Consider the following 26587-nt stretch of genomic DNA (forward strand, 5'->3'; position numbering starts at 1 on the left):
TAATCACGTAAACTCATTTACTTAATTAAGTATGTTTCTTTATGGTCTATTTGATATACATTGCCTCGGGTAACCGAGATGGTAGCATTTACATGCATTAAGTGGTCTTGGTAAGGCACCTTGGTGTATGAGGGTGTTAAAATAATGCTAAAATGGTATGTTTTTTTATTTATTTATTTTTCTCCCTAAATTCTTTTAGTATGAACAAATTTAACCCTCCATATTTGTTCTTACTAGTTGTTGCACCACGCCCTATCGGGCGCGGTGCCCCAATTTGTCGCAATGATAAGCGTACATAAATTGGAATTATCTTAATAGAAATGAATATGATCCCGCATATATTTAGAAGTTGCAGAATAAGCATAGTATTTATTACATAAATGACGAAATTCCTTGAAAACACGGTGTCTAATGTCAAAAAATTAGAGAACAATTGTGAGAGAATAGAAGGCATAATGGCCGCGCTAGTAAGACATAAACAATTTTTTTGTTGTCAAATAGACCTAAAGAACATGATAACAATACGAGATGACAAAATAAACGCTGACGAACAAAAACACAATACACTTAGTTATGCTTCGTCTCATGCAACCCTAACGCTAACGCTTTGTTATGCTAAAAAAAACAGGTCATGGGTAGAGCGCGAGAAAAGTGTCCTTAACATTAACATAAGAGCATGGAAGACGACGACGTTTTTCAATTAAAAGGAAGTTCGAGAAATTTAGTAAATCTATTCTTTTTAGTCCATAACCCCCCTTCTCCTCATACTGCTAACCCTTCTCACCTTACCCCTTCTTCTCACGCATTTCCCTCGTACTACTCCTCCATAACTTCCATGGTACTGCATTCAGGAGCTTCATCCACATCAGTTAGAAGCCAAACCGGCCACCGTATTGCATTTCACAAGGCAATCAGGAAATATGGCATGTTGTCCATCTGGTATTGCATTTCACAAACCAATCAAGAATGTTGACCATCTATACATGATTCGGACATGTGACATGTTGAACACGTGGTCTGCTTCATTCAGTGTTTATGAGCCTTCATAAATGTTTGGGCTGACTTCCATTAAGGCGTGAGGATGACAATTAAGGTTTTCAAAGCCGCCTAAAAACCAAGGCAGCCAGAAACGTTAATACTACCTGAATTTTAAGAATCTCGAAGGCAGATTAACAGAGACTACAACATGAAGACAATTTCCACCATGGCTTTCGCCCGAATAACATATAAGCATCCTTAGTTACTATGCAAGAATTCCATTACTGGCTAACTAACTTGTTTAGCCGCATAGTTAAAAATTGGAAATATTCTCTCTAAAAACACATGTTTACACTGCTAAAGAGCTCACTTACTCCAATGTTATGACAAACTTGTGATAAAACATTGGCACATATATCAAGAAGAGACAATTTTTGATACTTATCTTTCAGACCAAGTAATCACACTGTTAACCCTATGATTAAATGAGGGAATCAGGTACACAGAAATATCACTCCAGTTTATGAGTAGTATGCGTGTAAGAACGAGGAATCGACAATACATCAATATAACTGTAGTGCCACACATTCTCTTGCCAACGATGAGGTAAGGACATGGGTGTACAAAGCCTGCCCCCTGTGTTAACATAAAGGAGAGACCACAACATTTGATTTATTGTGAAATTCGCACCCAGGGCTGCATAAACGATGGCTACTTTGCAGTAAATAGAAGTATGATTCGTATTGTGCGTCATAATACATAATTGCATCATAATCCGGAACCACAAAAAGAACAAAACATGGAAGGAGTATGTACCCTATATTTCCCCTCTGAAAGAAAGAAAACGTAAGTTTAAACAAAATCCACAAGGAAAGTCAATCCCAGGTGATTTTGACAAAAAAAAAAAACCCAATCTCATTTGTTAATATACATACTATTAACAACCCCAAGAAATTGACAAAACCCAGATTATAAGGGCGAGAAAAGCACACGCACCTGCTGCAATAGTTATAAAAAGAAACACTGCATAGAGCACGAGCAGGTCCAATATAATTCGAGCTCATCTTCACCTATGTGGAACACGTGTAAAGGAAGAGTTAAATCCATAGACAACCATATAATTAAGCTCAGCCAGATACATGATCGCTAGCGAGGCATCCAAGCTTCACCGTTCACCCATATCGTCGCTGGTTTCTCCATTCAAGCCAAGAATCGAAGGTTTGTATAAGTGACTTCTCTCTCGGGCCACTCACAAGATCAGCCTACAAGGATAAAAGACAACTGAATGATTAGTATGAAGTAAATATAGAGGCCAAACATAACACTTAGTTTATGCCCACTTTCTATTAAATAAAGAAAACCAAGACCTTGTTGACCATACAAGGCTGTCTACAATATTATCAGAATCCAAGTGGGAGCCATGGCTTGTTAGCAGCCCAAGTTTGACATAATAATTTGGTAATGAGTTAAAGGCTTCGGATTCTAGTTGGAGTTCGCTCAAAACAGTAGAGATTCAGACTCTACAATCTTGATTGTTTAAGGAACATTTACCATTCTAAATCGAACTAATTTTGATTGATATACCGTAGATCAAAGTAGAAAAAAAAATGGAACACCTGAAGAAGAGAGGCATTGATGTTGATTAAAGAAAGACCAGACTTACAACACCAAAAACAATTAATAGAAAACGGAACACGGATCAAACCTAGCAGACGTAACTTAAGACGGACATTCAATACACACGAACACGAAGAGGAATCTGAGCCTCATCATCGAGCATTGAAGGTGACGGGTCAGGGGTAAGAGACGAAGAAAGCAAGGGCAGTTGGAAGGAGCAGGAAGGAGGGAGGCTATGAGTATTAATTGGAAAGTGAAATGGATGAATGAGAAATGAAACTGTGAGAACTACAAAGCTCACACGTGTGGTTGTGTTTAGTCTCCAGAAGCAAAACGCAGGAAATGCTAAGAGGCATGTGCCTTGCACAAGAATGAATAGTTTGGCACTATTCCTAAGGGGGAATTATAGATGTTGTTACATTTTAAGGGGTTATAGATAGAGTAAAATAAAAATAAAAATATATAGCATTATTTCATAGAGCTATATGATTGTATGAAATTAGAATCGCATCTCAACATATATATTGCTTGATTTGGTGATAAGATAATGAGAGAGAGAAGAAAAAATTGGAGAAAGAGTTAATGAGATTCTAGGTGATTGAAGTTAAATTAAAATTCAAGTATTCAATCCTATTTTCAAATCAATCAAATATTAGAATGAACTAATCCACTTTAATCTATCCAAAACTCTCAAGCAAAAATTGACATTTTAATATATTATAAACCAAAGATCTTTGTAACAGCGATTACGTAATTGTGGTGGACTTTTGAACATTTTTTCCTCTTAATGCTAAAAAACGACTTGTTATTGTATGTAGTTTGTGTTAAAATAATATATTAATGAATGGGTCGATATATGTTCTCCAATCTATTTTACTACTTAAAGCCATTAATAATGATCTGACATGAATAACCTAACGTGTACTCAGACTTAAATAAAGGATTTGAAATTAAGTCGCACTCGAATTGACTCGGCCTTAGTTGATTCCCCAATGTTTACTGTCACATTTTGACCATTGTCCTTGAATAGTTTGATTACGGCACAACCGAAATCAACCTCGACATTGATTTTTTTAGGCCGCCCGAGGTAAAATAGTTTGTGCTCTGTTTAAAGAAAAGATATACAATATACTCCGTATAATAGAAAAAAACCTAGAAAATTTAATGGATTATACAACCGGTTGTAATAATAGAATCTGAACGTTATAACAAACTTTACGAGTTTTGTTTTAAAAGAATACGAGATTTATTGTAAAGTTTATGAGTTTATAATTAACCATAGAAAAAATTTTGGAAAAGCTCCTAATTTTTTTGGAAAATTTGTTCAGATAGATGTATGTTGGTTGTATAATGATATTGTACAATTGGATGTATAATCTTATTTGTGATCTAAATTGGGTGTCTTTCAAGCTTGGACTCTAGGTCATCGGCCCTTGAACAATCCTTAGGACGGGGTAAGGTTACAGTTGCTTTATCACACTTGTCGAGGAACGTTTTGTAACGTGCATATCTTTAGTTACATATTATTAAAAATTATAAAAATTTGATATTCTTATAGGATTCATGACGATAAATCAAACAAGATCTCATATGACTATATTTTGTCTTATAGATTAAGAATAATATCAAAGATTCCCTACGACCATGAATAGTGCCAAAAAACAACTGTAACCTTTGGTCTGAATGAGAGGGGGTACCTGCGGCTGCCGGCTGCCAGAATCAATCCGAATTCTTGGGAATTCAGAATAACTTGGCCCGAGTCAAACCCGATTGACCCATTTATCACTTCAACCCCGGCCAACAAGGAAACAAAAAAGAAAAAAAATTGTGGGCTTTAGGCCCTGTTCTTTTGGACTTAAAGTCACTTAATTTCAGTTCAGTTCAGATCCTATAAGTTCAGTTCAGATCCTATAAGTTCAGGTTCAGATCAGATCCAATAAGTTCAGTTCAAATCCTATAAGTTCAGTTCAGTTCAGTTCAGATCCTATAAGTTCAGTTCTGTTCAGATCAGATTCATTTCAGTCCAAAAGAACAGGGCCTTATTATAGTGTCGACGAAGTCATCGACTGAAATCTTAAATATCATCAGAATGACATAGCTTCCGTAAGCAGTCATAGAAGTAAACATCCCAAACCTTAACTTCTGTGTAGTTCTCTACAATCAGCAACAATGGCATCATCAACAACATCAGACCTAAAACAAATACTAGGTGAACTAAACAAAGATTCATTCATAACACTCCTTACTAAACTAATTGGAGAATCCAAGTACTTACAAAACAACCCACCTGATTTAATCCCTGAAGAAGACAGAGTTGTTAATCATTTACTCGATGTTCTTTCACCTCTTTCCACTATTTCTGGAGGTGGGCCCCTTATCATTAATCATGCCACTTATTATCCTAAAAGAGGAAACCTTATTGTTACATACCCTGGAACTGAAGATGGGAAAGTTGTCTCCTTTGTTGGTTGTCATATGGATGTTGTCACTGCTGATCCTTCTGATTGGGTATGTTTTATTTTTTTGTAGAAAGATTTCGTCTTTGTTGATTATGATTGTTGTTAGGGTTTGTAGATTGAGTTTTTGTTTAATTTTGTTTGAATTGAGTTTTTGGTAGATGCTATATGTGTTTAATTTTGATTGAACTCATGTTGTTAGATGCTATATGTGTTTAATTTTGATGATTGGATGGTTTAATCTTATAAAGATTCAAGTTTTCTTTAAGAAATGATGGTTAATATTACTATTGTTTTTGAAAAAAATTGGGTATTTGTTTGTCATATGGAAGTTGGAACTTGGAAGGATATGGGAATTGAGTTTTTGTTTCTGGGTATGATTAATTCTGATTGAATTGATGTTGGTAGATGACTAGATGCTACAGTATGTATGTTTGATTTTGATGATTGGATGGTTTACTCTTATAAAGATTGAATCTTTCTGATGAAATGATGTTAAGATTGCTATTTTGTTTTGAAAAATTATGGGTATTTGTTTCTCATTTGGTTAAGTAGGGTAATGATAGATGTTGGTTTGTGAAATATGATGTTGGATTGCTAATAATGATGTTGTGTAATATCTCGACTCGTAATTTTCTTCTGACTGTATAAAGTTTGAATCATTGTGTTTCTGAATGTTATGGATGTCATTGGAGGTTACTATTTCAGTTCCATAGTAAAACTTACTGGTTCCATCAGATAATATTGGAGAATACTATTTCAGTTTGATAAGAGTCAAGGAGATCACCATCTTATCGTTTTCGATATTTTGGGAATCAAATGATGACGCGTTTGTTGTTTTGGGCACTAGAATCTTCATATATACCAGATTTAGTTAGCTAAAAGGATCTATTAAGAAGTGAGACTTGTTCATCCCCACTTGAATACCTAATTACCATGCACAGTAAATGATTTAAGTTGGGATTTATGAGAGTCCTACCGGCTGTGCGAAAAGAAGTCCACTCCCCTATGTTACCATATATGTGTGGGGGATGTAGGCCTCCTTAGATCCTATTGTGTGCAAATGCAGGGGAAATAGTTAGCTAAATCCTGCTAAATAAATGTGACTTTGTTGATCTTCTGCCACAAGTTTTTTCCTTTTTTTCAGGGCGGAACATTCTTTGAATTTCTTTTTGATGCTCAAACTTTCTGCATGCCTTTTTTACTGTTTATCATGTCCCCGAAGGGTCTATGCATGGCATTAGTACGTAAATAATTTTTATGGGTATACTTGTAGGAATTCGATCCTTTCTCATTGAGCATCGAGGGGGATAAACTTCGAGGAAGAGGGACTACAGACTGTTTGGGACATGTTGCCTTGGTGACTGAACTCATGAAGAAGCTGGCGGAAACAAAACCAAAATTGAAGTCAACTGTGGTTGCAGTTTTCATAGCCAATGAGGAAAATTCAGCAATAACAGGTGTTGGTGTTGATGCACTTGCAAAGGATGGACTGTTAGATTGCTTGAAGGGAGGCCCTTTGTATGCATCTTTGAATCTATTTTCTTCTATGAATTATCGTCATTATTATAGATGTCATGTGACTACATGAGTCATGACTGGCTTTTGTGCAGAACAAATGATCAAGCTTTTGATTTCTATGGTCCTGTTTATCTGTAGGTTCTGGATTGACACAGCAGATAAACAACCTTGCATTGGTACGGGTGGTGTGATACCTTGGAAATTGCAAGGTACTGGAAAGCTTTTTCACAGTGGTCTTGCAAACAAGGTATTGTTTCAGAGTTTTAGTGAAAGATATCCAGACCGAGCCTTCGACTGTCTTAGTTCTCATCACAATGACTCATTTCTGCTTCTAGTTAGGGAGCCTCTAATACCATTCTTTTTTTGACTGTGTCCACTGGTTCCCCTCTCACATAATTAGCCACTTTTCCGTGGGCATTATGTGTTCCTTAGTTTTATTGCCAAAGTACATTGTCACTTTTTAGACTCTAGTAGCTTTTAAGATTGGCATGACCTAATCGTTTAACATAAGGTCGTTTTTATATTATATGCTGTATTAAATAGTGTAGGTTAAGATTTGCAAGTCTGAACCTAGACCGTTGTTACCTAGTAACTTTGATTGGTTTTGGTGGTTAATATGTTTCTTGAGTAACAACACCACCTATGTTACCTAGTTACTTTGATTGGTCGCGGTGGTAAATATATTTCTTGAGTAACAACAACAACAGTACCTCAAGGTCTCCCGCAAGTAGCGGGGTAAGGGTGCTTAGATGCACGCAACATTATCTCAGTGTTTTCAACACAAAGTGACTGTATTTGAATGACCCATAATGAAAATTGGAATCTGATTCCTACTAATTAATTAACAATTAAATAAGTGCAACTACTTTAGTTAGTTACTTTTACCTTTTTCCATCATAATCTAGAATCAAATATTATTGTGTCTTTGGGTTCACTGGAAACAATGGAAAAATGTTTCTGGAGTTGTGAAAATTATGCTTGTAACAATGACACCAAAATGCAATCATGTCTTTGCGTTGATGCTAATTTCTCTAGTTAGTATATTACGGGAGTAACTTGACTAAAGTTGTTAGGTTTGCATCATACGTTGTTTGAACTTGAGGTTATTCCTGTCAGCATTGTTTGAACGTCATTGTTAGCCATATCACAAATTCTCAACCTCAAAACAATTTTAATAGGACACGGGAAAAGACAGTATCGTAGTGCAGCATCTGATGTCTGTTTAAGGCATAAATACTCCGTAATATACATTAACATGATTACATACTAAGCAGGCAATAAATGCTATGGAGCTGACCATGGATGCACTTAAAGAGATCCAGCTGCGGTTTTATAGAGATTACCCTGCACACCCAAAGGAAGCAGTCTATGGATTTGCAACCCCATCAACTATGAAACCAACTCAATGGAGTTGTAAGTATTAGATTTTCGAGCTATCTGTAATTAGTGAGTCTTGCGTGAGATGGTCTTATATGTGAGAGACTACCCAAATACTTGAGTATTTTTCATTGAATTGATTCATCTCACTTTTTAAGTCCGTCTCATATAAGCTTTTGTGAATTTGTGATGCCTTACGATTTTTCTAGTCTGCGTTGATTCCATTTGTTTCAGATCCTGGAGGTGGTAATAACCAGATCCCTGGTGAGTGTACAATATGCGGTGATGTCAGGTATTTTACCTATCCATATTCCGGTATCATCTTGTGGACTTTTACCTTATTTTCTCTTGAAAAATTTCTGATGATCTCATTATTCTTGCAGGCTGACTCCCTTCTACGAGTAAGCAAGATCCCACTTTTACTACGTTGATGACTTCGATTTTTTTTTTTTGCTTCTCTCATGCCGAATGTTTTGTTCATTCTCTTGCAGTGTGGCTGATTGCATGAAAAAACTTCAAGAATATGTGGATGACATAAATTCTAACATTGAGAAGCTGGAAACAAGAGGACCAGTTTCCAAATACGTACTACCTGATGAAAAATTACGTGGGAGGTTGCTACGAATGCTACCTCTTCATCCTAGTTTCTTGGAATAGTCCCTTTTCTTGTTTTTATGTTCACATCTGCTCTTGTTTTCCAGATTGACAATATCTTTTGACGAGCCCAACTCTGGTGTCGCTTGTGATCTCAACTCGCGTGGCTTTCACGTTTTATGCAAGGCAACTGAAGAAGTTGTTGGTCATGTCAAACCCTACTCTATTACCGGAAGCTTGCCACTAATTCGTGATCTACAGGTGAGAACTTTATTGTAGAATTGTACCACCATTCTCTTGTCTTCTTGGTTGCTCTGATCAATACTACTCTTTCTCTTGGCCAATAGTTTACGTATTCCATTTTGGTTTGCCTAGTCTATGCTTCGTTATTTAGGCATGTTTAGTGTGGTCGAGAATGAGTCTAAAAAACCTATCTGCATTTTCTTCTTATAAAAAACTGATCCAGCATATGTTCATTATTTACGCGTTTTACTTTTGTTTTAGGATCAAGGGTTCGACGTTCAAACGTGTGGCTATGGTAAGTGGTGGTTCCTTTTTCATCTGTTGTTGAGCAAATTCACCAAACATGATGCGGTCTTATATAATCTTCGTTTGGTTTCAGGTTTAACAGCCACTTACCATGCTAGGAACGAATACTGCTTTCTCTCTGACATGTGTGAAGGCTACCGAGTGTTTGCCAGTGTCATCACCCAATTAGAAGATTAAATGCAGTACTCGGAGCATATTTATAGCGTAAACTTTCTACATATGCATTATAGATACTAGCATTAGAGAACAGTCTCTCACCGCTCCATTGTCCATGATACATTTTTAGCTTTAATTAATGTGACTGAAGGTTCACCATAATCTACTTTGTAATGCCATTCTCTAACGTGATGTTCTAATGCACTTTTTGAACAACTCTTGTATATTTTCATTCTGATTTTTTTTTTTCCTCATGGGAGACAACACCTGGAGGCATTTTATATTCTAACGACACGCTGGATTTCAAATTCAGACCATGAATGCCGCAGAACAAACACTTGCTAAGTTCCCCAACATATACATCCATTGTCGTTTAATCAGGTTCTCACATTAAAATTCAGGTATAACTGAGATCTATCAACAAGTCTTGGAAAATAGACACGAGTTCCAAAACTCTGACCGTCTTGCCCAAAATATTTCCGAGATGCCCGAGCTCTCGTTAAACAATTGGTCTCCCTTGTGACGGGTTACCATTTGTGACGGATATTTTGTGAGATAAAATGGTAACAAAATGGGTTAGTGGAGAAAGGGGACCACATGAATAGTGTTGCAGAGAGAGAAAAAGTGGGTACATTGTGAGGTAAAATGGTATCCGTCTTCAGCTTGTGACGGATATGTCATGTCTTCAATGAGAATTTGTGCTCGTTAAAACATCTGGAAAATTTCCTCATCATAGAAACACAAAAATAAGTACTCTCCTGTCGAAGTCTATTGGTTACACTAGTTTTTAAACCCGTGCACTGCACGGGTGGTAATGAAAGGTATTATAAAAAAGAAATAACATTAGTATTTTTAGATTAGTAAATAACTAAATTTTAGAAAATTTTACATTGTCTACTAATGCACTTTTGATAAGTTTATGTTGCCTAACTTTATTCGAAATACTCTGTTTTTTTTCCTCGATTTTTTAACTTATAAGAGGTGAAATCTGAAAAGTGGATATACAATTATTGTAGATTTCATAAGTTTTTTATTTACGCAATATATATTTAATTTTACTTATTGTGGTACGCTTTTATTATATTATACCTCTTTTTTATTCTCCTCTTAATTTTCTACCTTCTCTCTTATTTCATCTCCCATCCAGCATTGCCTGGACGTCTGGAAGCAACATTCGTCATCACTCTACCTTAAGACCCATCAACGGAAGCAACGTTCGCCATCACTCTACCTTAAGACCCACCAACAGACCCTCCACCGCAATTGTACTCAACACCTAGGACCACGATATCCCTCTCAACCCCTATCTCAGCAGCCCCCTACAACTAACCACCACCTTGCAATCCATATTCTACATCCTCTAACTACCCTACCCCCTCTTACCTCCACCATAACTACACTCTGTCCCGTATCTCCCACAGTCCCCCACGATCCCGGTCCCACTCCATGTGTGACCCCTAACCCTTCTTGTAACTTTATGTGGCTCCCCACCTGAAAATTATCCACCCATTGCAACCTCTTTCCTATCACGACCTCACACCACAAACGTCGCCCATTCATTTGCATTTTACATCACCAAATACTATTTTTTTTTCTAATTTCTTTTCTTTTGACAATTGTGTAATGTTGACATTTGCCTCTCAACATCCTCTATTTACTAAAAGATTAGGAAAAGTTTGGAATTTTCTCGCCTAAAATGCTTTAGCTATAAGTTGGGTCTTAATTTAGAATGTTATTCTATGAGTATATATATATATAATGAATTCGAATATCTTCTCAACTAATAAAACTTACATAATTGGACTTAATATTTTGACTCATATTATTAAACAATTTCTTCATATATGTACAATTGTACATATACAAATTTTGCTCACATTATTAAATTAGTTTATGTATTCCACCTTTTCTTTATATTTTTTGTTTCGCATATTCTTAAAAAAATTACAATAATAGCTGCACATTTGACTAAAACGTTTTATATGGATAAAAAAGATCATAAGTTGTTTATGTTAAATCGACAAATCTTATATTTTTTAAATACCTTTTCTAGAAAAAAAAAGTCTCGCATAAATTGTTAATTTATTAGGGCTAAAAATGTCTAAATTTTATTTCTATCTCCTAATACTTCACATTTAAAATTTGTTAGTTTCATAGTTAAATACAATGAATTTAATTGTTAAGATCTACTCCCTCATAAAATAACTAATTAAAATCTAACTGAGTTTATTGGTGAGATCTATCACCCCACCCACAAATCACGGTCCTTAAACATTTCCATGGGCCCTAATTATTTTGTGTAGAAAAGCAAAGATTTTAAAAGAAAATTGGAGGTAGTTTGTTTCATTAACGTACCTTACAATTGTATACAAAAAGAGCAATGGCAAAGTGAATACTTTATGGAAGCTTTACATAAATATTATAGCTTAATATCAAAATAAAGAAAATACGAATAAAAATGAATTCATATTACCTTTGATAAATACGAACTTCATTTTGCGGGAAATAATAGATTATGGAACTCAATTTTTGAGAGTTTTATTTCCACTATAAGACCTTGACTTATTTCATTTATTTATCAACTTAATATGTAAGTATGTAACTTCCTTATGTATCTACCTGTTCTAGGCAAACGGGTTACTGAATTCGACTTCGGTTTGATTTAAATGAGTTCGGTTATCGGGTTGAGTTAAATTGGCTGTCTATCGATGAATCGAACATAAAAGGGAAAAAATAATACTCTATTTTATATATATTTTTCTAACCTCTCTATAATTTGAAAAAAAAAAACTTATATTAATGTGATAATTCTTCACTTTATATTAAAGCTCATACTCTTAACTTTTTTATGGAATATATATAAGTCCATCAATATATACAGAGACTATACCGTACTTTATATTTTGTACTTCTATGTTCTAATCACAGACAGTAATACTGTATTACAGAAAGATAGATGTCATGAATGTTCGATGTATCAACCTCTCATCCTTCTTAACCGTCCAATTTAGCTGCATGAAATGAAATTTCTATAAACTCTTTATTAAATATTTAAAAAGTACTCTCTTTCAGTGAATAGTTTATATTTGGCTTATTTTGTGAGGGGAAATAAAGTAAGTTTAAACTATTAACTGAAATGGAGGTAGATATCATCAATCTAAAATTAACTGAGATGTACCAGGGTTAACCCATCCCTCTTGACCCTTTACAAACATTTATCTTTTTGGTTGGTTGTCTTCAATGTTTCAAACGTTTCCCAAAACTTTGACTTTAATCAATATCTTACCGTCGTCCTCTGTTTATCTTGTACATCTTAGTAGAATAATTATGGGAAATGTTACAATAGTGATTAAAATTAAGGCATAATGATTAAAAATAAAAATTAGTCAATTGTCGCTCGAAAAGTGAAAAAGAGACATTAATACCTGTAGACTGTAGTAAGTCTTTTTTTTGTCACTAAATCTGCTTGATTTACAAACTAATGCATGAAAATATGTAAATGGATATAGATCATAGAAACTGTAAGAGAAAAAACAAAACTTCCTTTTCGAAAATGATTCTATAAAACAAAAGGCAGTGGGGTATATTTATACAAATCCAATATTAACCTATATCTAACACGTCCCCCATAAATTGTTGTTTTGTTAACCTACATTAGTTACATTTCTTGAAATATAATACATACTTACAGAGTGTAGAATACTCCAATCCAATCCACTGGTTTTCACTTATTACTTCAACTTTAGGGTCACCTATCTGCAGGAAAGTCGAGCAAAAACAAAGTCTAATAAGACATTTGCAAACAACAAAGCTTTCTCCTTTCATTATAAAGGTTCAATTTTATCAACAGTAATTTTCTTGTGCGACGATCTTTTCCGTGCTTTTTTTGCAAAATGTGACCACCTTTTGGTAATTAATGACTACTTTGCGTAAATCATGAATACCCTGAAAAACATGGTAAATTTTTAGTCATATAAAGTGGTCGCTATTTGCCCACTTTTTGATCGACGGTCTTACTATAGAATTTGTATTTTATCAATTATACCATTTAAAAATCATTTATTCCATACTAAACAATGTGATTATAATTAACTTGTACTCCCTCCGTCCCGGTCAATTGTTGTCCTTTGATTTTGGCACAAAGACCAAGAAAGGAGTAAGGGGCCAATTACAAAATGACAAGTGAAACAAATTGAATGTAAATGATCAAATTACTCATGAAGTTCATTCTTGAAATAGAAATGACAACAATTGACTAAGAGATCCAAAAATAAAAATGGACAACAAAATCCGAAACAGTGTACTTTTATATTCTCTACACCAATACACCCATAATTTGGAACCAAATCCGAAACTCAAAATAATTTGCATGGAATTACAAACCTTACCACGTCAAGATTATTATGGGAACAAAATGTGCAAGTCAACGATATTACGGTAAAACGTCGTTAACATATTTCAAAAGGCAAATGTAAGTATGTAACTATGATGAAACATGCCTTTTTGTTAAATAAAACAAAATAAAAAAAATTGCAGAAGTGATTCATATTTAGATTCTTAAAAATTAAAAATAAGAAATCTTAGGAATTTTCATACCAACACTTATAAAGACGATAACGAAGATCGCTGAATAATGGCTGGTGGTGATAAGCGAAGAAACTAAGGTATCAGCACAACCAAAAGAAGAAAAGATGATGGTGCGTGGAATGGTGGACTGCTCGTATCTCATCCACGACGCCTTTAAATCCCGTCTTCATAAAACATTTCATAAGCTTTTCATTGTATATTTAAATGTTTATTAAAATACGATGGTTTGGAATATGGTGTGTATATGAGACATTATGGTAAATATGGGTAATGATCAACATTTCCGTTTATTGCATTGCATTTAATTGCAATATCCATATTATCATCATCTATAGGGCATAAGGTTTTCCAATTAAGAAATAATTGCAATTTTGCGTGATTTATTGTCGATTTTAAACTGGATGAATATATGGAACGTTAAATTAGGAATAAATAACCTTCAAAAAGATATGGTCGAGGAAGATTTATTTGTTTACCTTAATTAGGGTCTATGACCTGAGAATTATCTCTTTCATTTGATTATAAAGCCAATCAAGCCGGATATCTAAATAAAATAAATGAGGGTTATTTCATACGATTAATCCAAACTAAGGCTCATCTTCTCATATTAATACAAACTATTGTTTAACTGAGAATAATCCAAACTTTAACATCATTTAACTTTCATTAGACTGGTCCCATAATTAACCTGTTAGCAACTGTTTTCCAACAGGTCACCCACATTTTTTATTTTTATTTTTCTAGTTTTTCTTCTCTTCTTACTTCGTCATTCCTTTCTTTCCTTTGTACTCCCACCACCACCACCACCATCATCATCCCCATAAACAATCTCCATTGATTAATTCCCAAAATTCTATCAACTTATCAACTTCATGTCCACATAAATTCTATCATCTTTTCATAAATTTACATCAATTTCCAACTCACATAAACACCAAATAATTCCTTAAATTTCAGAAGAAAAACAATGTTTCTCTTACCCCAAATTGCATCTCAATAATCTCTCTAAAACACTCATTTGATTAACAATGGTGCCCAGATTTGTAATAGGAAAGAACCCCCAAAATTTGTAATGTTCTACATCCCCAGAAAAACTAGGGTTTGTTCTACTAACATGGATTTGTTCAATTGAATATCGATTTCGAGTAGAAAAGAACAGTTTAGGGTGATGTATGATTGGACGGTGGTGTCGGAGTTGACACAGATTCATTCCAATTCCAAAGCGAATTCTGAAAATAAGGGGAGAAAAAGACAGTACCTTTGACCACAAATCAAATGAAGGAAGACCGAAAGAAGAAAACAAGTGAGGAGTGTCTAGAAATGAAGGGTATAAAATTAAGGATTAGTTGAAGTGTATTGGAAATATAAAAGGGAAAGCTCCAGCACCAAGCATCAGCATTTAGAAACCACTCTATTAATTGCAAGTTGTTGTTTTTGATTGAATGAAGGTGATGATGGTGATAAAGCAATGAAGACCATGTAGTTATTCAGTCATCAGTTAGTGTTATTGATATTGTTGTTTGATTCTTTTTTCTAAGGGGTGACTTGACTAACAGGTAGTCGGTCAGTGAATGCGTTAGGAGAAGAATAGGTTAATAGAACGACTTATTCTCAGTTAAACAGTAATTTGGATTAATATGAGAAGTGGTGACCTAGTTTGGATTTATCCCATGAAATAACCCAATAAATGATTACACCTTTTTTTATGTTTTTTTTAATTAGGGAGTATGACACGTGGCGTCTGAATATGTTGTGACACGTGGCAATCAAAGAGGCAACTGGTTGTTGCTTTAATATAATATATGATATATGATGATATGATTAGCTCCAGGAACATACCAGTGGAGCAAAAAGAGTAAAAAGAGTAGTTATCAAACAAACTGAAGTTATATCTTATATCTACTACAAAACCTATTCCGTCACGAAATTCAAGTACAAAATACTGGAGTATCTTATTTTCTGCCCCACATATATACAAAGTTTAAGGTATACACTATTTCAAAGTATATGTTTACTACTGTGTATGATATGATAATAATAACTAAACTCCCTGTATACTGTACACTTGAATGCAACTTCCAAGCTCATCACATATTATCAGTCCGATTCTTCCTTTCCGACTTAAGTTGCTGGATTCTTTGCCTTAACCTTCGTCTATGATCATGAATCTTCCACAACCCATGTCCTAAAACGACAGCCGAGTATATACCATGGGTGATAATTGGCGCCAGGAGATTATTTGTCTGTTGAGAACCAAGATATATTTGAGTTAACTGTAAAATGCTAACCAGGTAGATGAAGGGGTGGGTATGTTGTCATCTCAAACACTAAAGAGTAAAAACCATACCTGGTTCCACTCAAATCCGAGGTATAAAGCCAAAATGCCTTCGAGAAGGGGCGAGTATATTCTCTTCATTTGCCTCCGCTCATACCAGGCTGTGTAACATAGACACAAGAGTCAAGTCGCAAACACCCCAGATTGATAGTTTAAATAGGAATCACAACAAAATACACTTCTATCAGGAGAAAGCTTTAAAATGATGACACGATATTTTACATACAGCGACAGTCGCTCGAAAGCATATTATATCAAAATCCAAATGAATACGGCACAAAAGCATATTATATCTGAACCGACTTCAAAGCTCAAAGCTCACCTACACCAAGGTAGGGTACGGGGCTCCTGGATGACGCGGAGTAACCCTGATATTGAAAGCACATAGAAGACTACAACGAACTTATTTTCATATGTCCCATAGTCAGATTTGATAATTATACTCGAATTTTCAAACCCAATGTAAGAGAGTAACACGAGATGCAGAACTTGCAGGTGAATCCAAACAAGATATAGTCTATAGTCAAAGTGGAATGCTGAATAACGGAAGCGAAGTACACAAGTAATATGCTGCTTACTGAAACCAGTAAGAGAGTAGACTGTAGAGACTGCCAAATTCAAAGAAAAACCATACCTGCAAAAAGTTTTTTCAAGTCCTGACGACCAGAACGAGATTGTAAAACAGGTGCAACCACGTATGTAGGATCTGAAATCAAAAGAAACCAATTTAGGACACCCTTCACCCCACAACTTAGCTCTTTAATCCAGTAGATAGAAGTTACCTTTTGGTGAGGCGGCTATATAATACAGAGAACCAGTAAGGGCAGCAGTAAATACAGCTGCAAATGCCTGAGCAAATGGCACAAATGGAGGTAACACACCCGTCTGCACAGCACGTATCAATGTCAGTCAATGTCGAAAATTTTGGATATCACGAGAAAAAGGTCAAGTAAAGAGATCATTTACCAGAGCTGCCATTCCTTGAGCATCTGTTACCAAGGAATTTCCTCTCAGGAATATATCAGCCAGAGCACCCTACAAGGAGTCACGATTGAACAATCCGCCCTTCAGATGTGTATATCCAACAATGCTATAGATTTTACTCTTAACCTTCATTCTATGCTGGCTTACAAGTTTAAGATTAGCCTTAAAAATTCAATTACTGATGCATTACGGTTAACACAGTTGCACGAGCTTCATAAAAGACATGTAATCTCATCTTATAAGATAAAACAACAATAGTCTTTTTAAAGTTGAAAGACGGTCCAAGTCTCTAAGATGGTGTTAATATATGTCAGACCAACTCATTAACTTGAAACCTCACCCATATACATACTCATAATATAACATTCTCAAATCACTATATCAGTCATACGGGTCAGTCTCATGATAGTACTATACTACTATCATGAGATCATCATACTAGAATTAGTGATAAAAGCAATTGGCCGCTACTCAGTTTCGTAAGACCCAGAGCATCAAAATGTAAACAAACCTGGACAGCAGCTCGGTAGAAGAGCTCCTCTCCAACTGAACTTGCAGCGACAATGAGTATAAACTGCAAAATGGGGAAATGTTGGTCCAACTGTCCCAGTTTTGACAAAAACATATATACTATTTGAGTAATCTTCGACTTTTTAAGGTGAGAAAAAATGTGCACCTGCCATGGTGACATCCCATAGAAGAAGCTCCGGAGCTCCTCATCCTCCACATCTCTTATTGCCCGAGCATGTGGTGATAGCTTCACAACTTCATCCTGCAATGAGTTATCAGAGGTTGTCTCAGAAATGTATACAAAAAAGAGACCACAAACTGAGACATGGGTCTGAGAGACCAATGTTACTCAAACTGAATTAGGAGTATCTGACACAAATGCGTGTCAAAGTTTTGAATCGACTATGTCATATAAGAAGCATCAGAGTAATTTTATGAGAGAAATACATACATCTAATATAAAAAGGAGAGCCATGATAGGGGGTGTTGCGTATCCAAGTCCTTGTATGACTGCATCAAAGGATAGTTGGAATCCTCCATAGATATCATTCCCAGTAAGGGAACATATGAAGTTGCCAGCAACGGCCATAGCACCATATATACCTAGGTTCAGTTAAACAACCAACCAATCATCAGCATATAGCTAACACCTCCAAAATCAAAACGATAAATTAACAACTCGATAACAAGGCATATGTAACATGTTAGGTGACGATACTAATCCTCAAATATCTAAACCCAACTTCCCAAGTCACTACAAATATCATAATTCCAAAAGCAACCAAGAATAAATCGAATACCTAAATCTTGCCTTATACCAAATACAATAATTTCATGTTCCCTTATTTTCAACCAACCAAACCCATCTCATAACGTAACTAACCACTCCCTCCGTCTCATTTATTTGTTTATTCTTTCTTATTCTTTGTCATGATTGCAGGTAAACAAATGATTCAGACGGAGGGAGTAAGAGTTAAAATTTAAATTTAATAAAAGAAAACACTTTAATTTTGAAAAAAAGTAAACAATCAAATGAAAGGGAAGACGTAAGAAAAAAGAGTACCAATTCCATAACTAAGGCGAACAACAGCACCAATCTTTTCCCAAACAGGAAAATCAGAAGAAGTAGCAGTAGCATCAGCAACAGCAAGGCTTTGATTAAAACTGGTAACCTCCATAGTTGATCCACTAAACCTTCCACCATCGCCAATTTTTCTTTCTCCATCACTACTTCTCTCTACTGTCGCCCTCACACTAACAGCTGCACCTCCACCATACCTGATTCTTCCTCTACTCCTACTCCTCGTTGACTTTTGTTGGAAAATGTCAAAGCTCAAACACCCTGTGTTTGCTGCTTTAAACGACGTCGTTGGTGGGTGTGGGGCCCTTGATATTAGTGGTAGTGACTCCATTAATATACTACTTGCATAGCTTAAATAGAATAGAATAATATGCTCACTTGTACTATTATAATAAAGTTAGCAAAAAAAATGGTGATCTTTTTGTAGAGTTTGGAGAAAAGGGACAAAAGTGGGAGTTTGTGGACGTGTGTTGTTGTAGTAGTCAAGTGTTAGTGTTTGTCTATCGAAGTTTTTTAGAGAGAGATATCTATGACAGCCTATCATTGTTCGACATGTGGAGATAATGTTGCATCTTATTGGATTATCTTATTATATGTTGATTAGGGGTAAGGGGAGATTAATTACTTCATTTTTTAGGATTAGTGAGAAATGGATTTTTGGTATGTGAAATGACCGTTATTTAAAACACAAAATCTCATTGAAGACGGCGATATCCGTCACAAGCTTGTGACGGATACCATTTCTTCTCCCAAAATACCCATGAGAGGTGAGTGTGGAAGCACAATGGGGTCTTTCCAATTGTTCCTCTCCCTTTTTGTGAGAAGTCTTGACGGATGTGTGGGATTAGCGTCACAAGCAAGACGCTTTGTATTTAAAATAATAGAATAGGATGTAAAATGATTTTTTTTTACGGGTTAATATCTCATTTATATTACTCATAAACAAATAAATATTTTATTATATATAAAAGGACATTTTCACACAAATTACCTTAAGCAATTATTAGTTCATTACAATAATTTTTGTTATTCAACTCAAGTTAGATTTTCAAATATAAAATTCATCACATCTAATTAGCCCAAAGATATAAATTATTATATCGGTGATTTAAAGCTATTTTACCCGGACTTGATAATTTTTAATTAAGGTGAATCCAATTTTGGTCAATATTAGATTCACCATCTTGTCAATCGGTTGGTTAAAGTTTTTAACTTAGATTTTCGGAATTATTTGAATCGCATAAGTTTTGTCGATTCTTATAAAGCAATTATTCCTTCACAAAGAAGAGTAATCCATTTTTTTTTCTCAACAAGAGTTTTTTTTTTTGTTGTTGTCCTGCACTCTACTTAAATTTGGTAGTGTGTGAATTGGGTGACAAACTTAGTTCACCAAAATTAAGTACATGTACTTATGCTACGGACTTGCGGCTTACAGATCTACTAAATAAGTATAAAGCGCATAATTCAAATCACGGTCATGACTAGATCTGATAAAACTAACCTTATTTGATAAGGCTGTCTCGAGATTCGAAAATGACACAAAAGTGACCCGATAGACCTGAAGTGAATCGACTTGAAGTGACCCAAAAAATCATGACCGAAATGGCCCTAAATTACCCGATTCGAAGTGGCCCGACCCAAAATTAAACCAACCCAAAGTGACCCGATAATTTGTTGACCCAAAAATAACACGGCCCGAACCCAATCCAAATGACCCATTTGTCATTTCTAGAGCCCATGACTAGAGTTGGGTAAGTGAAGGGAGGCCAAAATAGATGTACAAAAGCATGTTCTAACAGTAGCAGGCCCAAAAACCTTTCAAATGTTACGGCTCAACTTTGCCCAGTAAGTTCCAGCAAATGCAACAATGTATAGTCTCCTTGATTTGGGCCGGAGCCGATAGGCCAACCCAGGGTATCATTATCGGGGCCTGTGTTCTATTCTATTTTTACGGTTACAAGAAGTGGGTATTACCCAAAACAGAAATCAAACACACCAACAAAAATAAAAAGCGAACCAAAATAAAACACATACAAACGAAAACGCATAAAAGAGTACTAATTTAGGCGCAGACACTTTTTTTTTATTAGGTAAGAAAACTAGGTTGATCCTCTAGGTAGGACCAACTTATCTCATCCTTTCGAATGAGGAAGGTAAGTTGAAGCCACCGGCTATCTAACCACCTCGAAAGAGTTGGACAAGAATGTCCAATAGAAGCCATGAAGTCAGCAACCCTGTTGACTTCACGAAAGCAATGTTTAATTATCACTTCATCGAAAAAATGGTCTAATTTCACATCTTTGATAATACTAGAAATTTTCCAAGGAATTTGTCAAGTACCTCGAATTGAGTTAATAACACATAGATTATCACCCTCCACAATTAACTTTGAGATTCCTAAGTATTTAGCTGCTAAAATACTTTCTTTTAAAGCGGGAGCTTCCGCAACAAGGATACTATTGGATCCGCACTTTTTTGCTCCCAACGAAACGACTTTACCATTGTGATCTCTTATAGAATATCCTAAAGCAGCTTTATTACCCTCTATTCTCGATCCGTCAAAATTTAGCTTTAGGAAACCGTTTCTAGGTTTTTCCCACCAATTTTTTTCCTTACTAGAGTTGTTTCTAGCTGACTCTTCTATCTCGGGATTGTTGAGATCCTTAAATCTAGTCACATTCCAGGTCTTAGTGCTATTATTACATAAAGTAATAAGTTTGCTGATACTTAAATTAGCATTATTAAATATAATATCATTTCTATGAAACCATGCATTCCACCAAATAAAAATAATCTTAATGAAATCATCTTTTGGAATTAAATCTCTGAGATAATTAAGTTTCGTTCGAAAACTTTGACTTGTAATATTATCATAATTTGACAAAAACTCGTTGAAACTAATAATGTTTAGGTCTTGGATGACAGACCCAATCAAGGGACATTCGTAAAAGAAATGATCTTTATTTTCAATATGATTTTTGCACAGAACACAATGAGGTGGGACATCAATATGACTCTTGAGAAGTCTACTTTTCGTTGGAAGGCCGTCAACACAGGCTTTCCAAAGAAAAAATTTCAATTTTGGAGGAATATTCAATTTCCAAATCCACTGAAATTCACATTTGTCAAGAGCTTGATCGAACAAACCTTGCGCTAACCAAGTTGCAGTTTTGGTAGAGAAATTTCCATCTACGGACAGCCCCCAAATGAGAGTATCTGGAATATCATTATGTGGCAGTGGAATGTTAGTAATCTGATTAACAATATCGTTATTCACTAAACTGAATAGTTTACAAACATCCCATTGTTTGTCCGAGGTTATAAAATCTTTAACCAAAAGATTAAGATCACGGTTACTATCATCATCAACCATACCGCTTCTAAGTGGGTGTGAAAAAACCCAATTATCAGACCAAAACTTAATGTTGCTACCATTACCTACCTGCCATCTCAGTCCTTTTCTAAACAAAGTCCGAAGACTCATTAGTTTACGCCATTGCCAAGAAGAGAATGAATTAGGCTTATGATCAAAGAGTGAACAATTTCTCAAGTATTTTTTAGTTACCACTTTGACCCATATACTTTCCTTATCCATAAGAATTTTCCATAAAAGTTTCATTTGAAGAGCTTTATTAGCTGCTTCAGAAGATTTAGTTCCTAAACCACCAACCGACTTTGGTAAACAAACTTTATGCCAACCAATCAAATTAGGAGAACGATGGGAAGGATTCTTATTCCAAAGAAAGTCTCTATTAATTTTATCTAATCTATTATGGATCGATGAAGGAAGGAGGAAGCTTTGCATCTGAAAAGTTCCCTTCGCGGCTAAATTAGCATTGACAAGAACTAGTCTACCTGCTTGGGATAGAGAATTCGCTTTCCATTTCGATAATTGAGTGCAAGAAGATTGAATAGTGTTCTCGAAAGTATTTTTAGTCACTCTGCTATCAATTATAGGACTTCCTAAATACTTACCCAAATGAGCTTCCTCGTTCATATGAAGAATGCCTCTAAAGGATTCACGAAGAGAACGCTCAATATTTCTAGTGCATTGAAAAGTGGATTTGTCAAAATTAACAAATTGTCCGGAAATCGTGCAAAATTTATCTAAAATAGACTTGATAGTTCTACAACTCTGGTTAGAGGCTTTAGCGAAAATGATAGTGTCATCCGCAAAAGTGAGAAAAGGAATTTTCTCCACCCCGGATCCAATTCTAATACCAATTTTCTCCTCTGTCTTGTTGCATCAAATGGAAAAGATGGTCCAGGATGTCATCATTATCGGTGCATGTGTCCTATTCTATGCTATCTTTTCCAGGAGTCTTTATTCATTATTATTATCGTTAATACAGAGGGGGTGTGATTTTCGCAATTCGTTTGCTACTCAATACAACACGTTTTTTCCTAATTTATCCCTCACATTTACTCCCTCCTTATTTTTCCCTTTTATACTGTGAAAACAGAAGAATGTTGTAGTGCATCAACCACCATGGACAACAATAGTCACAAAACTGAGAAATTGGAAATCAAAAACAAATACTCTTTATCGTACGAGTTTTGTGAGTTCTCTAACAATATGGTGGAAAACAAAACTTTTAAAATCTCCAATTGCCCCCGCCTCTTTATCGTCGCCGACCACCGTCAGGCCAGCCATCCTCCTTCCCCTCAATCTCCTACGCTGCCCATTCTAGGCCGTCCTCCACTCATGCCACCAACGCACCCCACTCAACAACTAAGCAGAGAGCAGACGAGAAACAGACGAGCTCAGAGGCCCCATAATCGATAATTTATGACTTACCACAAATCCTAAACTAAACCAAAAAAATCTAAAAAGAACATAAAAAAACACTAATTTGATTCATAATTATATAAGTATCAAGTTAATTACATCTTCTATGTCCAAATTATTTTTCATAATTGAAAAAATATGATTAATTTAAGATGTACGAATATATAATTACTAATTGAGAGAATTAGGCTTAGAAGGGAAGGGTAGCAATTGAAAATTATTGCGCAAAAGGTACTAAAATGAGTAAAAAAACGTAGTGCGAAAATTAAGTATAATACGAAGTATAATTAGTAGATTATACAACCAGTTGTATACATCTGGTTCTATAGATTTGGAGTTTTATAATAAAGGATTTGAGCTTGTATGTACATTTTACGAGCTTTATTGGAAAAAATTTTAAACTCAATATATTATAATGAAACCCAAAAGTAATACATATAAGCTCAATTAGATTTAATTTTGACACCTAAAAAATTAAGGGTTTTTCTACATAGTACCCCTGTATTTTTTGGTTTTCTATATAGTACACTTTCACTTTTAAAAACCTACATGGTACCCCTAACCTTTCTCATTAACAACTAACCGTGACTCTTACTCTTTATTCCGTTAATTCGCTCTGTTATATGTTGACATGGCTGCTTATTTGGCTTATTTAAGCTTACATGGCGATGAGTAGAACTTGACATGGATCTTCATCACACCCTTTTAACTTAACCACATGATACACCCACTCATTAAGTTAGAATTAATTAAGATATACATATCCACAACCCACTACATCTTCCATCACCAACCACCGTAACCTCGGGCATGCCTTATACCGCATCAGCCACTCAAATCTTACCCCACTCCGGCGAGATTTCGAATAAATAAAGGCGATTGTAATTTTCAGATGGGAGAGAAGAATTATTGGAAGGTTTAATTGCAATAAAGTTGATGGGAATGGTACCATTGTTGGGCACTTGAGGAGCATCAATAGAGAATCATGAGCTTATTACTGATATCTCTTGCATTTCACCCTTATCTGATCCCCAACCATTGACATCCGTCACCGACCTTCTCCGTTCTCATATATCCTCGATTTGGTCTCTTACTTCACCTGTCTTATTATGAGTTCTTTCTCATTCATCGTTCACTCCGCCTCCTCTTCGCTTGTTTATGATGTATGCCTATAAGTGGGTGGATTAGAGAAATGATAGGTAGTTGGATATGAGGTTGGCTTGTGTTGGTATTGGTAGGTGTGGTGGTTGGGTTGTTAATGGTGGAAAAGAAGGATTGGTTAATAAGGTGCGAAAGTGGTGATTAGCCCCCATAACTTTGAGCGATTATGAGATTGAGCAATTTTTTGATTTCCAACCAAAAGTGCACCAAAAAAATCAATTTCATTCATTTATTCAATTTATCAATACAATAAAAGTAGATATACATTTATAAATTGTATGAAATTTATTACACATTTTGGGGAAAAATAATATTTGAATGAATTACATAAAATTTAGAATTTGTAAAGTAATTTCATAAGTATATCAATTATATTAAAACTAGTGAAAATATTTAAAATATTCTATATAAAAACTATGTTAATTAATAAATTATTTAAATACTTTTAAAATATTAAAAATTATATAATGTACAATGAGTATAAATATAAAATTATTTAATGATATATTTATGTCAAAATTAAAAACAGGTTTGAATTTCACTTTTTTGTAAATATTATGGGGGCTAATTGCTACATTTGTAACTTATGGGGTTAATCTTACAATTGCTCAAAGTTATGGAGGCTAATCACCACTTTCGCGGTTAAAAAGGTAATTAAATAGAACTTTACCTTTTTGGATGTGGTGACTGGTGACTAATGGTGGAATAAGGGTGTAGACGGATTTAAGGTGGGAGAGGAGATGATGTGTGGATGAGAGGTGGTTTAAGATTAGAATAGGTATAAGTTAATACAATTAGAAGAAAATTACATGTTTAAACTTAATGAAAACCCAAATATGTAGCCACGCCATTAACTAACGGACTTATTTGACGGAAAATAGTATGAGGGTTACGGTTACTAGTTAATAAGAAAGTTTAGGGGTATCATAAAGGTTTCTAAAAGTGAAGGGGTACTATGTAGAAAACCTAAAAACACAGGGGTACTATATAGAAAAACCTAAAAATTAAAATATAACTCAAAAATTTTAAAAACTCGAAAAAATTGCATATAAGCTCAATTAAATTTGACTTGGATATACCATGCTTATATACATCTGGATGTATAGTCTTATTTGTGTACGAAGTAATACTTTCAAATATGTTTGGCTTGTGCATTATAAATCCACGCTTCAATCCCATCAACATCGAAATCGCTTCAAAGTTTAGTTGTTAAAGTCAACTAGCAACTTTTAACTTATGATTGAAGATAATCAATTCGTAAAATTAACTTGTAGATTTCAACTAGTTTATTTGGTAAAGTCAAGAAAGGTGGTGTATGGCTCCTGACCCGAGTTCAAATCCCATCGGCACTAAAGTCGCTCTTGTAACTCCTTTAGACTAAAAAAATAAAAATAAAAGAAATCCACGCTTCAAGCCCACAGGTGCTTGCATAGCCTACGAGGATTTCGTATTAGGGATTGTTGTTAGAACACATTTGGTTGATGATGCCAAGTCCCTTTGTTATTTGATTGTTTGTTTTTAGTTGAAAATGATTAGTGATTGAAGCAATCAAAGGGACTCTCAATGATGGCCTAACATGATCAAGATGAAGCAATCAAGAAGTCAAGACAATGATATTATCCTAGCCTTAGTCGAAAATTGTAAGAGTAAGTGTAACACTCTCATTTATGTCAAGTAACTGCAAAACCATGCAACAGTGCACTGCACTGTGGTTTCTGATACTATCGTATAGAGGAACGTTTTATGCGAAAAGTTTAAGTGTTAAAAACTTTACAAATTTCTTATTCTCAAAACTTTAACATTTGAATCTTCAAAGTTTGAAAACAAATCTGAAATTTTAAGTCACAAATCCACATTGACTAATCCTTTAGATTTGTGCATTTACCTTTTAC

General features: G+C 35.0%; 2 protein-coding genes across 2 annotated transcripts; one reads left to right on the top strand and one right to left on the bottom strand.

Annotated features, from left to right (window-relative positions):
* Window positions 1-4703: 4703 nt before the first annotated feature.
* Window positions 4704-9497, top strand: LOC141653797 (acetylornithine deacetylase-like). Its single transcript, XM_074461650.1, has 10 exons — window positions 4704-5103; window positions 6328-6572; window positions 6711-6819; window positions 7847-7985; window positions 8184-8241; window positions 8333-8350; window positions 8441-8563; window positions 8651-8804; window positions 9048-9081; window positions 9166-9497. Exons 1-10 carry the CDS (start codon window positions 4765-4767, stop codon window positions 9267-9269), a joined length of 1323 nt encoding a protein of 440 aa, XP_074317751.1. The 5' UTR covers window positions 4704-4764; the 3' UTR covers window positions 9270-9497.
* A 6191-nt stretch (window positions 9498-15688) lies between these two features.
* Window positions 15689-19206, bottom strand: LOC141653798 (uncharacterized). Its single transcript, XM_074461651.1, has 9 exons — window positions 18728-19206; window positions 18116-18267; window positions 17831-17926; window positions 17666-17728; window positions 17137-17205; window positions 16953-17055; window positions 16805-16876; window positions 16183-16271; window positions 15689-16078 (listed from the first exon to the last, which is right to left on the bottom strand). The coding sequence occupies exons 1-9, from the start codon at window positions 19074-19076 to the stop codon at window positions 15923-15925; spliced, it is 1149 nt and encodes a 382-aa protein (XP_074317752.1). The 5' UTR covers window positions 19077-19206; the 3' UTR covers window positions 15689-15922.
* Window positions 19207-26587: the final 7381 nt, after the last annotated feature.

The sequence above is a fragment of the Silene latifolia genome, chromosome 4, assembly GCF_048544455.1.
Source record: "Silene latifolia isolate original U9 population chromosome 4, ASM4854445v1, whole genome shotgun sequence".
Taxonomy (NCBI): domain Eukaryota; kingdom Viridiplantae; phylum Streptophyta; class Magnoliopsida; order Caryophyllales; family Caryophyllaceae; genus Silene; species Silene latifolia.